General features: G+C 42.9%; 1 protein-coding gene across 1 annotated transcript in view; it reads right to left on the bottom strand.

Annotated features, from left to right (window-relative positions):
• Positions 1–16,121, bottom strand: part of DNAH8 (dynein axonemal heavy chain 8) — a 621,721-nt gene that overhangs the window by 171,661 nt on the left and 433,939 nt on the right. The window contains exons 59-60 of the mRNA XM_075064269.1: positions 12,083–12,192; positions 4,432–4,595 (exon numbers count right to left, since the gene is read on the bottom strand). Coding sequence (XP_074920370.1) covers positions 4,432–4,595; positions 12,083–12,192 — 274 coding nt within the window. The remainder of the gene's footprint in view (positions 1–4,431; positions 4,596–12,082; positions 12,193–16,121) is intronic.

Below are 16,121 nucleotides of genomic sequence, written 5' to 3'. Positions count from 1 at the left end.
CCCGACACGGGCGGTAAGAAGGAACTGAGGAGCGGCCGGGTCGGCAGGGGCATATATACGGTGCCGCAAAGGCGCCACGCCAGGGGGCGCCTGCCGACCCGCCGGGTGTTGCTAAGGGAAAATTCTTCCGACGAACGTGCATGCGGCGCGCGCACACCTACTTGGAATGAATATGAGCAAGCACTCGAAGAAGAACCATGCTTGTACTTGCAGAATGTTCAGACTGGGGTGAAGTATCTGACCTACATCATAAGAGAACAGCAGAAGTTTGGTAGGGGAGCTGCCACAGGATGAGAGGGTGAGGGATGAGTATGATGAGGTAAGAAAACCAAACTTGCCTTGGTCAAGTTGGTGCAATCAAAATTACCTTGGCTTGGTCAGTCTGATCTTGATGAAGATCTTTAAGGGTATGCCTAAAAAAGACTTTTTGTCCATGTAATGAGGAGAGCATCTGCTAGAAAATGGGAGTCGAGTTCTTACTTGCAGGTGTTGCCCTAGAGTCCTTTAGGGTATGAAGCAAGTCGTCCAGGAAATCTGTGAAAAGCTTGTGACCCTCAACAGGTAAATCTTCCACTGTGGATTGCACTTCCAAAGGAAAACCAGACAACTGAAGCCAAGAAACTTTTTTCATTACTCTTGTGATGAAAATATACCTGGCTGCAGTATCTGCCACATCAAGTGAAGCCTGCAAAGATGTTTTTGCCAAGAGCTGACCTTTCTTTATTATGGCACTAAACTGTTCTTGGTATTTCTGTGGCAAATGGTCAATAAAAACATTAAACTTATAGTTCAGGTAGTCATATTTTGACATCAGTGCCTGATGATTAGCTATCCTGAACTATAATGGCACTGAAGAGTAGCTCTTATGGGGTGACTTTTTGGATATGTTGCCTGCCTAATTCACATGACCAGAGAATTTGGTGCTGGGTGAGAAAACAAAAAATCAAAATGCCTGGCCAGGATGTAATATTTTTTTAATCAGCTTGCTTGCATGTAGTGGGGACTGTTGCTGCAGTTTGCCTGATGATCATGTCTGTGTCAAGAAGGGCTTAACTGAAACTGCCACCCAAACTGAAGCAGAAGCGTGCAATATGCCAGGCAGCTTGTAATGGAAATCTTGGACTTCTTCAAAGGGAATTTGCAGGGTGTTAGCAACTTGCTTCATCAAGTACTGGAACTGACAAAAGTCATCAGCTATTGATGGTGGTGGTGGCAGTACAGCCTCGTCAGGGAATGAAAGATATATTTGTAAGGGGGATAACCTCTGTATTCACTCCTGCCTCTTGCTCCTCAAAGGTCTTCTCTTCTGACTCACAGTGCAGGGGAGGGATGGATGATACCGGGTAATGAGGTTTTCTTTATTCCTTATAGGAGTTAATTGGGGCCCAGAGAAATTACTGGCAGTACATTGCCCATGGATTCCAGTAAGGCCAATGAGGAGACCATAAGGCCATGGGGGGAGGTATCCAGAGTTTGTCATCTCAAGTGTTAATAGGCAGGGATCTGATATTCTGCCTTTCTTGCATCTGCATCAGGGAATAATGTCTCCTGGAGTAAACTGAAGAGCCTTGAACAGCAAGTTTTGAGTCTGAGATGGATTATTCCTCCACATATTGTACAGGAGGTGACAATCCCTCTTCCTGAATACTAGAAGCTGGGAAAGAGACAGCTCTCATAAAACAGAAGTGATTGGTGACCAAGCAGGCCTCAGTATCGAGAGGTGTCTGGAAGTGACAGGAAGGGGATATTCAGACTCACTAGGTACCACAAGGTCGTTCAGGTATGGGAACTCCTGTGGTACTGAGAGCACAAATGAACTTGGTATGGGCACCAATGATGTTCCCAATGCTGTTATCTGGGGCATTGATGTCAGTACCAAGGGGACTGCGGATTCCATTGAAGCTGCTCTCTTGTTAACAGTAGTCTTCAGTAGTGAGCCTTTTACTGTTGAGGTACAGGACTTAGTTGAAGTCTTACAGTGTTTCATAGTACCCAAAGTGCATAGAGTCTCACTAGCACCTCTCTCCAGGCCTGAGGTCTTCAGTGACTGAGTTTTCTTTGAGGAGGAAGTCTCTGTTCTGCTCCTCTTATCCCCCTTCTTAGACTTGGAGCAGGAAGCTCTCTGTACTGCTGGCGCAGTTATCAGCCTGTCTCGTGGAAAGTATCAGAGACCAGAACCTTACTGCTCTTTTTACCTTGAAAAGTCTTGGTGACCATGATCTTGACTTCAACGGGGCACTAACCGAAGTGGATGGCCCTTGTAGAGGAGGGTTCTCTGCACCTGAATCCAAAGCTGGTCTTAGCACTTGCTACAACATTAAGAGCCTATATGTTATTTCCCTGTTCTTATGGGATCTCCCCTTAAAAGAAGCGCAAATCTTGAACTTGCTGAGTATATGAGAGTCTCCAAAACAACATATGCACTGGGAATGCCCATCACAGCTTCTGGACAGCAGAGCCACCTTTTAAATCCCAGGGAGCTTGACATTCCAGGCAGAAGAAAATTTGTTTGAACCCCTCAATGGTAAGAAAACAAAAAATGTGGGTTTTTTTTCTTAGGTTCCAAAAAAAATTATATAAACTAAATCAGCCATTCCAATAACTGAAAGGTACTAAACCTGCTACTAATATAAAGAACTACCACTAATATTAAGCACTAATATAAAGAGAAAACAGGCACACACTAAACTCTCTCTGGCCAAAGGCAGATGAGATGGAACTGAGGGCAGGTCACCCCCACAGCCCTATATAGCCTAACTACAGGCTACAAGGTTATGTAGGGAGCATGCACAGGTCAAATAGGCACTGGTACCAAAAATCTCTGATCAAAGGCTCAGGGCTCATGTGCATCAGAAACTCTTACACTGCCACAGGCTAAGTATGTGTCAGAGAGAAAGAAATAAATTTTTTATACTTTTGGTTTTGCCAGGGTGGAAGTAGATAAATAGTGTGTGAAATCTATTGTGCTGAATAGAAATGTTTATATACCCAACATTTTAGCATAGACAAATTTATCTTACGAAGATATGATCTGCAAATATGGCTGACAAAAGTACAAAAGAAGATACAGGGCATGTACCACTTCAAGACCTCTGAGTTTAGGATTAATAAGAAGGAAAAATAAGGCAGAATTTATTCTTTATTACACACTGTTTCCTGTTGCTGTCTATAGCGCAGCATTTTTACTACTTTCACTTTGTAATATATACATGAAGAAATACAATATATATATAACTGTTCATAAAAAGTTAACATTTATTCAGTTACTAACCTATGATATTTGAAATATGAAAGAATTTCCCTAGGGAATTAGAATAGGAAACAACTGCATTATCTGAGATCTCAGTAGTAATTGTGAGTAAAGGTTGATTTTTAATGGTGATCACTACACTTTAGCTAGAATTTTACTATGATTCCTGAGTGTAGGCATGTAGAAGTGCATTGCTATCCCTCACTGTCAATCTCCAAGAGGCCACGCCCCTTTGCTGTCACACACCTGGAATGGCAGTCTGTACAAGGGGGAAATTAGCTGTCTCTAGGGCTCCAATCCACAGCCAGGGTAGAGCAGTGAACAGTTCAAGGGCCCAGGCCCTTAGGCAGGGGTAAGCATCAAACACAGTCTAGGGCTCAGTTAGTAGACAGATACAGCCTCCTAGCCAATGGGGTGGCAGAGGGTAGGGGAACACAGGCCCACACGACTACACCATGTCCCAGCCCAGGGCCCTAACGGTGGCAGAGTGGTCCACCATAGGGTTAGCAGGGATCCACCTGCAACACGCTGAGCTTGTATCAGGCTAGCACTCTTACCAGATGTTTGTCTAGTTTCCCTGGTTTACTTCCTACTCTCCCCAGATTTTGGTACTTTAGTGTGGTGAGTTCCTTGGTTTATTACAGGGCAGTCAAACTCATTCTGCAGAGTGGACTACATTATACTTTTAATTACGATATGTGGGCCAGTGTATAAATTTATGTCATTATACTACCTTCTTTTCACACCAGCCCTCTCTTTGATGTCAAGGAGAAGTCTGCACTGAGATCCAAGTTAGAACATGTCCTTTGGAGTTTTTCCATCCAATTATTGACCTAGCCCATTTAGACCTAAGTTGATATTTGTTGGGATAAAAGCACAAGGCAGGATGGTTGCAGAAAAATAAAACATCTTTAAACTTGGCCCTATACTGCTGATTTTCATCCCTGAAGAAAGAACAAGAGTATATGACCATAAATATAATGGTCTCCCAATACTACTAAATATTGTAAAACATATGCAATTATAGAATTATTGAATGAACACCAAAGGACATACTCTAACATGGATCTCTGTGCAGACCTCTCCTTGACATCAGATGGAGAGCATCTGTGAAAAGAATTAATGGTCTCCCAAAAATACTAAATATTATAATACATACAAAAATTATAGAATTATTGTACCTGTCAGTAATGACTCTATTGCACTCATTTTTAAAAAGTGCCATAAGGGTAATGATATCCTCACATTCTCCTGCTTTGATAGTTAACATTCCTTGCCAAATTCTGGAAAGGTCTCGAAGATTGAAGATATAATGAAACTTGGATGGTGTAGGCAGCATCTTTACCTAAAGCCAAAAATATAGTTATTGTTCAAACTCAAAGACATCTAAAAGGAAAGAAGAGTAATACACACTGAAAATAATAATGATACTTGCTTTCATATATTGCAACCTGGGCCGCCTCCTTCTCCCAGTGAAATCAGTGGTAAAAATTTATTGATTTCAGTGGGAGCAGGATTAAGCCCTATATGTAAAATGTCAACACTTAGAACACATAACCAAAAGTTCATATATTTTTCTGGTTTTCATTAAATAAAACTGCTAAACTACAAAAGAGATCTCAATCCCACTTCTAAAATATATTGATTAGTATCTTAGTTGTGAATAGTCCTCACAGATACAGAGCTATCAGGATGACTTGATGGCAAATGCACCAGTTCTAAAGGCAAACAGATTCCTGGCAGAGAGGGGACAATTGAGTTTCTCCTTGTCTGTTCACATGGATCATCACTGTCATAGTGTCTGCCATGATTTGCACTGTCAGTCCTTGTATCATGAGAAGAAATGCCATGCAGACCAAACAAATCATTCTGAGTTCTGACATGTTTATGCAAAGGCATTCTTCAGGTGTCCATAGATCCTCATATTTGATGATGGCCCAGGTAACCTCTCCACCCAAACACAGACATTCCCTTTACCAAGAGGCTAAGATTATCACTCTGAACTTGAAGCTGCTGATGAAGGCACTGAACTCCCTCAATTCTAGAATCAGGCACCATCTCCCTTTTTTTCTTTGGGAAAATACGGTGAATAAAAATCCTTCTCATTGAACTGCAAATGAACATATTCCACTGCTCAGACATGTAGAAGTCTGTCCACCTTTTGGAGTAGGTCTCTTGTGAGAGAGGTCTCTGAAGAAAGACAGAGAAGTGGAGTGAAGGTACAGAGTCTGAAATGTTAAAGAATACCCACTCACTCTGAAAATCTCTACAACCCAATCATCTAAGGTGACGAAGTCCCAGGCTCCCTGAAAATAACAAAGGCATTTTCCAAAAAGGGGCAAAAAAGAATATAGATCTTCTAGATGTTCTACAGAATGGCTCTTGACCACAGTATCAAATTGTGGTTTCAAAGTGGATGCAGACTTTGTAGCAGAAGACACAGAGGCAGAAGGTCTCTATCTTTGAAATCTTTGTCTCTACCTTGGTGGCTCTGAGGTTCTCTGCTGAGTGTTCTAATATGCAAAGGGACTCTCTATGGAATAACTCTGAGGCCTGGCTTGCTTTCTCTTAGGCACTGGCATGTAGACTCCCAATGACTGAGATTAGTCCATGAATGTTTCAGGATCCGTAAGCCTAAGTCTGTGCATAAAATAACAGGCCCTAGACTCCCTCACAGACCAGCAGGGATAATATGAGTGAGAACTTGGTGAGTTTGACAGGGGACACTTCCCTGCTGTTTTCAGAGACTGATGAAGAAAAGGAATATTCCTCCTCCAGGGATGGAGGAGGACTACAGAGTGATCTTGTCAGTGGTGAAGAAGTGCCAGGTACCATGGCAGTGGCTAGTACTGTAGGAGGAACCTTTACTACAGAGGACAATATAGTTGGTTCTGTTAGGTCAGTTGGTACCACAAATGACTTCTGTGCTGAGAAGGTCAGAATTGAGAGGAGTGGAAAAGAGATCGTCAGTACCAGTCTCATGGGTGCCAAAGGTCATCAATACAGAGTGAATTGACATCAGCACCACAGAATTGGTACCAGGCATAGCCTGGAATTTCTCCTGAAATAGTACTGTTAGTCAGCTATCGGTCTTCATTAGGGTATCAGTGGGACACATTCCAGGCCATGGACTACCCTTAGAGGGAGTGAGGTGAAGTGAGCTATTTTTTTTCCCACTAAGGCCCAGAAAAGGCAACCTGTACTTATGTTCCACAGAGGAACAGTGTTTCTTCCTACCACCATCAGAAGACTTTGCCAAGGAGGAACTGGCAGTCTTGCTAGTCTCTGAAACCAAGGTTTTCTTAGAAGAAAAGCCCTGGGAACTAGGGGTTGAGTCAGAGCTAGCAGGAGCACTCCTTGACAAAGGCTGTTCAGGCTCAGGTAGTTATTTTCTCTGAGGTAGGCCTTAAAAAAAGTTCAAAAAAAAAAGCCTAAGGTGAGCCTTTCTTGTTTTCTGCATTCTTTTTGAGAAAGAACAACAGATAGAGCAATGTCCTTCCTCACAGCAAAAGAGGCATCTTGACTGACAGTTATTTAGTGGCATGAATGCCTCACAAGACAGGCGATTCTTGAACCCAGGAGGCCTTGGCTGAGTCACAAGGGCTAGCTCCTAATACCAGGAAAAATTTCCCTAAAACTATGAAGCAACATATAGAGTTTTTTCTTTCTTTTATTAAATCCAATGTGCATACTGTGACAAAGTTCCTCCTCTACCTTGGTGGGTTCTGCGCTTATTGGCGGATTTGCTCACCTCCCAGATTCACCCTGTGGGTCAGGAAACAGCTCAGAGACCTTCCCCTCTGGTAGAAGCCACAGTCCAGGTCAATTCCTCCTTTGTCTGATCAGGAGTTGGGAGGTTTGGTGGGAACCCAGGCCCACCCTCTACTCCAGGTTTCAGCCCAGGGCCCTGTGAACTGCAGCTGTCTCCTGGTACAGTTTCATGACAGCTACAACTCCCTGGGCTACTTCCCCATGGCCTCTTCCCAACACCTTCTTTATCCTCACTACCAGACCTTCCTCCTGATGTCTGATAGCACTTGTACTTCTCAGTCCTCCAGCAGTATGACTACTCACTCTCAGCATCTTGCATGCCTCTTGCTCCCAGTTCCTCACACACACTTCCTCTCCTCTGGCTCCCTGGCTCCCTCTGGCCTGACTGGAGTGAGCCCTTATATAGCATCAGAGGGGCCTTAATTAGAGTCAGGTGCTTAACAGTCTCACATGACTGTTAGTAGGTTAATTGGAGTCAGGTGTTCTTATTAGCCTGGAGCAGCCCCTGCTCTGGTCACTCAGGGAATAGAAAACTGCTTATCCACTGGCCAGTATATCTCCATTCTACTACTCTGCTGTTCCCAACTGGCCTGGGTCTATCACAATACCTACACTATTTACACTAACTAACTAACACTACTCCAACTATATTAAGAACTAATTTACAGAACTATTACAGAAACATTTTTGGGGTTACGCAGTCTGCAAGAGAAACAGACATTGCTAAGTGTTCTATCTCACAGCCCTGGGCAGTAAGACAAAACAGAGTAATGGTTGGGCACAGAGTAATGGGGGTAGGGAGTGTTGTATTCAGGGTGCAAGCATGGCCCCAAGCATTTCTGGCCAAAAGGATCTGATCTTGCACACATGGAGCACATGCACCAGAAGTGGAATACATATGGACAATCACTCAAAGAACAACCTGAGTTCTGTTCTTGGCTGTCAGAGAGGAGTGTAGTCTAGTGGTTAGAACAATAACTATAGACTACATAGAGAAACACAAAGGGTTGACAGTTTGTTTCTGAGAGCCAGTGTGGTGTCTGTCATATTAGCAATCTGGTATCTATTCCCAGTTCTACTATAAATTACTTTGTGCATCCTCTTAGTTAACTTATGTGTCAAATGGAGTAGTTGATATTTGACCTCCTCTTAAGGTATAGGTATGCTCAATAATCAAGGCTGTGAAGTGCACAGAAATATAAACAGCAGTGAGCAGAAAAGGTAAGATTTGAACTCATGGTCTCCTGGCTCTCAACACCCTACATGTTTGAAATACATGATTCAGTTGAAATACAGTATACTGAAGAGTTTCCTGTCCCAGGAATGCATCATTGTACTGGAGTCATGGAGGGCCGATGTGGATTTGCTAAGCCCTCCTATACACTTAGCTCCCTTCCATTTCCTCCCCATTCTGCTGTGTCTCTTTTCCTATCTCAAACATCCCCACACTGTCCATATCCTCACACACCTTAGAGAAAGTAGATGGACATCTCTTTCTCAATTTCATGAGCCCCTAAACTTGCTGTATTAAAACTGCAGGAAATCCCATACACAAAAACTTTGTTTAAAAGGTTTATGGTTGGTTAAGTGTGATTTCCTGTGATGAGGTGCTTCCACTCCTATCCTCTTTGCTTCAGACTACTCAGAGACCTTCCATTTCATCAATACCCCCATGCAGTTTATTTATAGTGGTTCACTCTACCACCTTTACATACTAGGGCAGTTGTGATATTTATGTTACCCAGTTTCACTACCCCTTCTCCTGAAAGGGCAGAGGGAGGGGTTAAAACTATCTCCACTGAAAGAATGCCTTTTTCTCAGGCACTGATAACTTCTTTCTTTCTTTTCTGTTTTCCACCCACCTTTTGCACTTCCTTCCTGTGCTCTTTTATCCAGATTCCTTGTTAATGGACTAGTTAGCTTGTTAACTTCCTAACCCCAATCTGATTAGATAATCACAAATTCATCTCCTTAATCAGGCCCAGGGCCAGAGCTTCCATTAGGCAACCCTAGGCAGTCGCCTAGGGCATCAGGATTCGGGAGGCAGCATTTTGTGCGCTCCCTAGGGGGCACACAGGAGCTTCTGGTTCCGCTCCCGTCACGCCACCGAAGAAGGACCTTCTGCCGACGTGCCGCGGAAAACAGCGGTAGGCAATTGAGCAGCTCAATGACTGCCGCTGCTGCCTGCAGCATTTCAGCGGAGGGTTCTTCTTCGGCGGTGCGATAGGAGTGGAACCGGAAGCTCCCGTGCGCCCTGTGGGGAGCGCACAAAATGCCGCCTCCCGAATTCTGCCTAGGTTGCCAGAAACTCTGGCACCACTCCTGATCAGGCCCTATCTGGGGCTTAATTAGTTAAACAGTGACCAGAGCGCTGGTTCAGTTGCTGATTACCAGCACTCTATCACACACCTCCCCACCTTGCCTGATGGAAAGGTGTTTCATTCCCTTTGCTCTCCTCACTTTACTGGAGGTATTATTTGGCTTCAATCTTTCTTTGCTCCCAGGATAGTCACCTAGAGTCCCCTTGTAAGATGTGTCCATTCTCCACCCACAGAAATCACACTTGGTGAATGGAAATTAATTCCACTTCTGCCCACAGGTCCTTGCACTAGGAGCAACCTGGAGGGGGCAGGTTTTTCATTCTTGCCCCTTTTATTTTGTGGAGGGGTCTGCTGGTGCCACTGTTCCTCCTGGCTACCTGTGGTCACTTGTTCCCCCAACAACTCCATATTGCTCTTGAGGTCCCTTCCTTTGTCATTCTAAAGCAGAAGATCTGATAACTGCTTGACCACTGTTAACAAACGGGTTATTTTCATTTCCTGAAACCATTTCCTTGATTTTCTTTTTTCCTTCTCCCTTAATCTCTCAGGGAACTTCCTGCATTGCTGGCACATGATAGCATGTAAGGCACACCATCAGAGGTTCATTTACTTGCCCGTCTACTCATGTGATATATGCCATCATGTGCAGGCAATGCTCCTCTGCCATGTACATTGGCCAAACTGGTTGGTCTACATAAAAGGGGAACACAAATCAGACATCAGGAATGGTAACATACAAAAGCCAGTAGAAAAACACTTGAATCTCCCTGGACATTCAATAACAGATTTAAAAGTAGCCATACTTCAACAAAAAAACTTCAGAAACAGACTTCAAAGACAAACTGCTGAGCTACAATTCATTTGCAAACTTAACACTGTCAATTTGGGCTTGAATAGGGACTGGGAGTGGCTGGCTCACTACAAAAGCAATTTCCCTCTCTTGATATGACACCTCCTCATCAATTATTGGGAGACTACATCCACACTGACAAAATTGACCTTCAACATTGGTTCTCCACGTGTAAGGTAACTCTCTTCTCTTCATGTACCAATATATATTTATGACTGTATCTGTAATTTTCACTCCATGCAGCTGAAGAAGTGGGTTTTTTACCTACGAAAGCCTATGCCCAAATAAATCTGTTAGTCTTTAAGGTGCCACCAGACTCCTCATTGTTTTTGTGGATACAGACTAACAGGGCTACCCTTCTGATACTTTATATTAATATAACTGTGTCCATACTAGGAGTGTTGTACATCTTTTACTATGCCAGTATAGTGAAAATGGTACAACTTTTGTGTGTAGAGAAGCCCCAAAAGAAAAAAGAGAAAGGATAAAATTATAAAGAGCTGCATGATCTATTGTGAGTAACAGCTCATTGGCACTATGAATGGTCTTGGGGAGTAACACCACTTTCCCCCACCACTTTGCCCTAATCCAAAGAGCCTAGCAGAACCTAGTGGAGTATCTGAGACCCCTCTAAGAGGAGCCATGGTCATGAAGCCCAGTGGAGCATAGGAGTTTCATCAAGGGAAAGCCCAATATGAAGAACCCAGCAGAGCAAGCAGACCCCATTGAGGGAAAGCCAAGCCCAAGGTGCCCAGCGAGCATTCTTGATCACATTTGGAACATCTGTGTAATCTACTCTGAGTGGCATTTCACATTGGTTGATCTTTGAAGGGTCAGAATCCATTAGCTATGGATGTAAGATCTTAACTACAGTTTCTACTAAGAACTTTTCAATATAGGTCCAGAGTCCAGAGCTTGGCTTGGGCTATGGGGACTGGCTAATAGAGAACAATACATAGCTCAGAGGAAGCTGGGGTAAACAGATAACCTTGTGTGTTTCAAGTCAGTGAGCGGAGTCAGCATAACTTCGAATGTAACTGGGCATCCTTATCATGAGTTATAGACACATGCAGCACTGAGAAAGGCCTCACGGTTACTCCCTAATGCAGGGAGGAGATAGTGGTACAATACCTCTCAGATCCTAGACAAAGTTCAGGGAGAGGCCTAATATGATTGACATAAGTTATGACACCCTCCCCTCACAGATGTATGCCAGTCCTAGCCCACAGAAATGCAAGGGTAAACTTGTGAAATTGTTAAGTACTAATTACTGCTTTTTCGCTTTATATCTCTAGGAATGTACCTGTTGGTCAACCAAGAGAGCTGCTACCTCATTCCCCTGGACCTCAAAATTAGAATTTAACCTATACACTTTAATAGACATAGTTTGGAGGTAATTACCTGTGTGTCAGCAATATGTTAATTTGAGCCATGGGTGGAACCATTATGTAATCTTTTACACCATTGGTTTATTGTGCTTATCTTTGTCTTGCTGTTAGAACCTATCCAGCGGTTTGGGAAAACCCACCCCTCTCCCTTATCTCCACCCAATGAGCACCATATATAATCTATTGTAACTAATTCTTTTGCAGTGTCTCTGAGCCTCATAACCAAAGTGACACTCCACCAGCATTGTGCGTAATAAAGTCCTGTGCTTGACTCTACACGGTGTGGATTATTGTTCCTTCAACCTTATTTCTGAGCATAGTTTGGAAGAGAATCATCCATATTTCCCTCCCTCCCCACTGACCCCTGATCACAGTGGGAACCACTTTGGGTAGTTTTATGAAAGATATGTTTTAAAATTTTGAAATAAGCACCTAACTTATGGTAATAGGCACCCTGTTAATAGATAGTGAATACAGCTCCATTATTTCCTGTATTCTGTACCTTAGTCCATTGCCACAATACTCTGCCAGCTGGAACTAATTTCTTTATCACATCACATATTTCAGGATTGAATTTTCTGCATGGATGAAAGTATCCACAACCAATTATTCCTGAAAAATAAGATGCAATATACAACTTCAGAATGATTGCAAGATATAATTCATTCTTTCCTAAGAAAGAAATGTTATTTACCTTACAGTAGCCCTGGTTCATTGAGATACATTGTCTACATAGATTAAACTTGTGGTTTGGTGCACAGGTCCCCCATGCACGTGAGATTGGATTTTTTTGGCCAGCAGTGTCCATTGGGGCTGTACCTGTGCCCTAGATGCCATTGCAATTACACCCCAGAAGGACATAAAGAGTGGAATGGACCTAACTATCTTTCAGTTCCTTTACCATTACAGAATTCAAATGATATAGGACTCTGAAGTAGCAGAGAAGGAAGGTGTGTCAGAGAATCAATGAGAACAATGCATCTCAAAGAACTGCAGTTACTGTAAAGTAAGTAACCATTTTTTCTTCTTTGAATGATTGTCAACATGGATTCCACTTCTAATGAGTAGCAAGCAAGGACCTCATAATCAGGAGGCGGGTGCTTGGAGTCCTATTTTAATAATAGTTGCAAGACAGGTCTGCCTAAGAGAGCGTCAGATCTTGAGGTCTCAGCTAAGGAATAGTGCTGGATAAAAGCACGCACTGATCCTCATGTAGCTGCCCTGAAAATTGCTGAAATTGACGTTTCCCAAAGAAGCTGAAGAAGTTGCCTGAGCCCTGGTGGAGTGGGCTCTAACCTAATTTAGCTAACTCATAGCATGATCTAATACAATTAGATATCATTTAGGTAGTCTTTGGGTGGATTTTGTCTGACCTTCCACCCTATCAGCAAATTCTACAAACAGCATGGGAGAGCTCCTGAAGGTCCTGTTCTGTCAAGATCGCATGAAAGAGCCCTAACCTCATTAAGGGTGTGAAATTTGGCATCCCCTTGTTTAAGTGAGACCTGGAAGGAAAACTGGACAGTGAATCATCTGAATCAGATGAAAATCTAAAACAATCTTTGGTAAAATTTAGGGTTAAACTTCAGGGTCATTTTGTCTTTGACGAAGTGGTTATTCACCCACGAAAGCTTATGCTCTGATATGTCTGTTAGTCTATAAGGTGCCACAGGACTCTTTGTTGCTTTTTACAGATCCAGACTAACACGGCTACCCCTCTGATATTTGTCTTCAAAGAGCACCATGTCAAGTGGACCATCCAGGAGGACCTGAATCTTCCCTACCCTTTGAGCTGATGTTATAGCTACAAAAGAACATTTTTATGGATAGATTGTATAGACAGCAAGTTGTTCTGCTAAGACTGCATTTAGGTACCCTGAAGGAGAGGGCCCCTGGACTGCAGAAAATGCATGAATAAGGCCCTTGAGAAATCTAGCAACTATAGGGTGGTAAAATATGGTGGAGGACAGTGAGTGGGTACTCTTGCTAAATGTACACTTATGGAGCTGATGGATAGCCCTAAATGCTTTAGTGATAGCTGACAGCCCAAAATAGTAGGTATGGGGCTTCTAAGGGAGATCAGTGGCATTACAGAGCCCAAAGAGAGAATCTATTCCATTTGGCTGAATAGGTCGTCTAGCTGAGTCCTTTCTGCTATGTATCAGTATCATGGACATCAGCAGAAGCAGCTTCTTTTGACATTAATTGACCAGCCCATATCTATGTTGTCAGATGCAGTGATGCTAGGTTTGGGTGAAGGATCTGATCTTTGTTCTGGGAAATCATATTATATCAAGTAAGACAGGTGATGTTATCAGAGGGTGAGTTGACAGGTTAATTAGCTGTTTGGGCCAAGCTGGGGCCAGTACAATCACTACTGCTGAATCCTGCTGAGTTCCCTATGTATTAAGAGGATTGGTGGCTAAAAAATTGGTGAATAAACAGACACCATGAGACAAGCAAAGCATCCAACAGGAAGCCTGGACTTAGGCCTTCCTTTGAACAGGAAGTTTGGCATTTCTTGTTCCAAACTGAAACAAACAGGTCAACTGTCAGGTATCCCCACCTGCAAAGCTGCTCAGTAGGATGGAGTCTTTGACAGTCCATTGGCAGTCATTTGCAAATTATCTGCTGAGCTGGTCCATTATGACATTCTGCAAGCCTACTAGTTGCAGAGCTATTTGTGTGATTCAGTGATAAATGCACTAGTTCCAGAGATGAACAATTTTTTGGCAAAGTGTGTATGTGTGTGTGTAGGAGGGGGAATGAATGTGCTCTTTTGTGTCTTTTGACATAAAACGTTGTTGTGTTGTCTGTCATTACCTGGACTGTTAATCTATGCACCATGGGAAGAAATGTTGTGCACACTAGACAAATAGCTCTAAGTTCTAGAAAGTTTATGTGAAGGTGAGTATCTTCAGGAGTCCAGAACCTTTGTGTCTGTAAGTAGTCTAGATGAACTTCCCCACAAGTGTGGAAGCAGCTGTCACCAATTTCTTGGTAGGTAGGGAGGAGAAAATAGTACTCCTTGTATACAAGGAGAAGGTCCTTCAGCCAGTTTAATGATACAAGACTTTTTGGGGAACCTGAACCCTTATGTGCATGCGATGTCTATTGGGTAGATGCACAGATTTCAACCAGAGTTGTATGGAATGTAGGTGATGTCTAGCATGCTGTGTAATGTACGTGTAAGAGGCCATATAAACCAGGTCTATAAGGCATACTCTTACAGACATTTGTGAGTAAGCCTACAGCGGGCTGATAAGATCTGGTATGGTCTTGAGTCTTCCCTATGGCAGATTCCACATCAGCTGAGTTTATCTACCAGCACTACCTCAATGAACTCTTTTTTCTGGGTCAACAGCAATGATGACCTTTTATTGTTTTTCCTGAGATCCAGTGTGGTGAAAAGATGTAGGATTTTGTGAATGGAACATTCACTTTCTTGAAAAAGGCAATCGTGGAGGTATGGGTATATCTGACTCCCTTGGGTCCTTAGATAGGCCACCATGACTGCCATGCACTTGGTGAATACTCTGGTATGTGCAGCTGAAAAACAAAAGAGCAGAACTCAATACTGATGGTGGGAAGCTCCCACTTAGAATCTCAGGTATTTTCTGTATGCTCAGTGAATGGATAGGTGAAAGTATGTTTTTAAGAAACTGAAAACCACAAACCAGTCTAAGAAATCTAAGGATATTGAGCTTAGAGTTATCCTCTTGAATTTGAAATGGTGGATGAACTTGCTGAGAAATCTCAAATCTAGGATTGGATGTCAGCTCTCCTTCTTCAGGATTAGAAAGTAATGTGAGTAAAATCCTTTCCCTCTGAACTCCAGAGGCATGTCTTCCAATGTGATGAGATTTAGAAGGGAAATGTTGTTTCTTTCTTTAATAATATCTCATGAGAGGGCCCCCAAAGAGGATAGGAAAGGGGGGAAGGAGATAGGAAGCAACTGAAATTGAATAGAATACCTCATATTGATCACCTCTAAAACACAACTGTCTGAGGTAATTCAATTCCAGGCTTTCTAAAAATTCAAAAGCTGGTGTCAAAAAAATAGATGGTGGAGGGAAAGGTATAGATACTCAAAAGTCTCCAAACTTGCTGCTGTGAGGTGGATGTGGGATGTGCAGCTGCAGAGGAAGAGACAGAGGGCCTTCTGTTTCTTCCCCAATGGCTTTGATGATCTTAGTGGCATGTAATAATAGGTCTTTATCTAGAGTAGCTTTGTGACCTGGTTGCTTTTTACAGGCTGGCATGTAAAGTGCCAGGGAACTGAGAGTGGCTCTCAAATCATTCAGAGAGTGCAGTAGTTTGAGCATTACCTTGCTAAACTCAGGGTTATGAGTTTAATCCTTGAGGGGGCCATTTAGAGATCTGGGGCAAAAATCTGTCAGGGGGTTTGTCATAAATGGATAGGTAAGGTAAGGGTTAAGTTTCTTTTACCTGAAAAGGGTAACCGAACACCTGACCAGAGGACCAATCAGAGAACTGGATTGTTTAAAGTCAGGGGCGGGAATTTGTATACTCGGGGTCTT

The sequence above is a fragment of the Chelonoidis abingdonii genome, chromosome 3 (genome assembly GCF_003597395.2).
Source record: "Chelonoidis abingdonii isolate Lonesome George chromosome 3, CheloAbing_2.0, whole genome shotgun sequence".
NCBI lineage: Eukaryota > Metazoa > Chordata > Testudines > Testudinidae > Chelonoidis > Chelonoidis abingdonii.
Note: the sequence above shows the minus strand (reverse complement) of the source record. Positions and strands in the feature narration are given on the sequence as shown.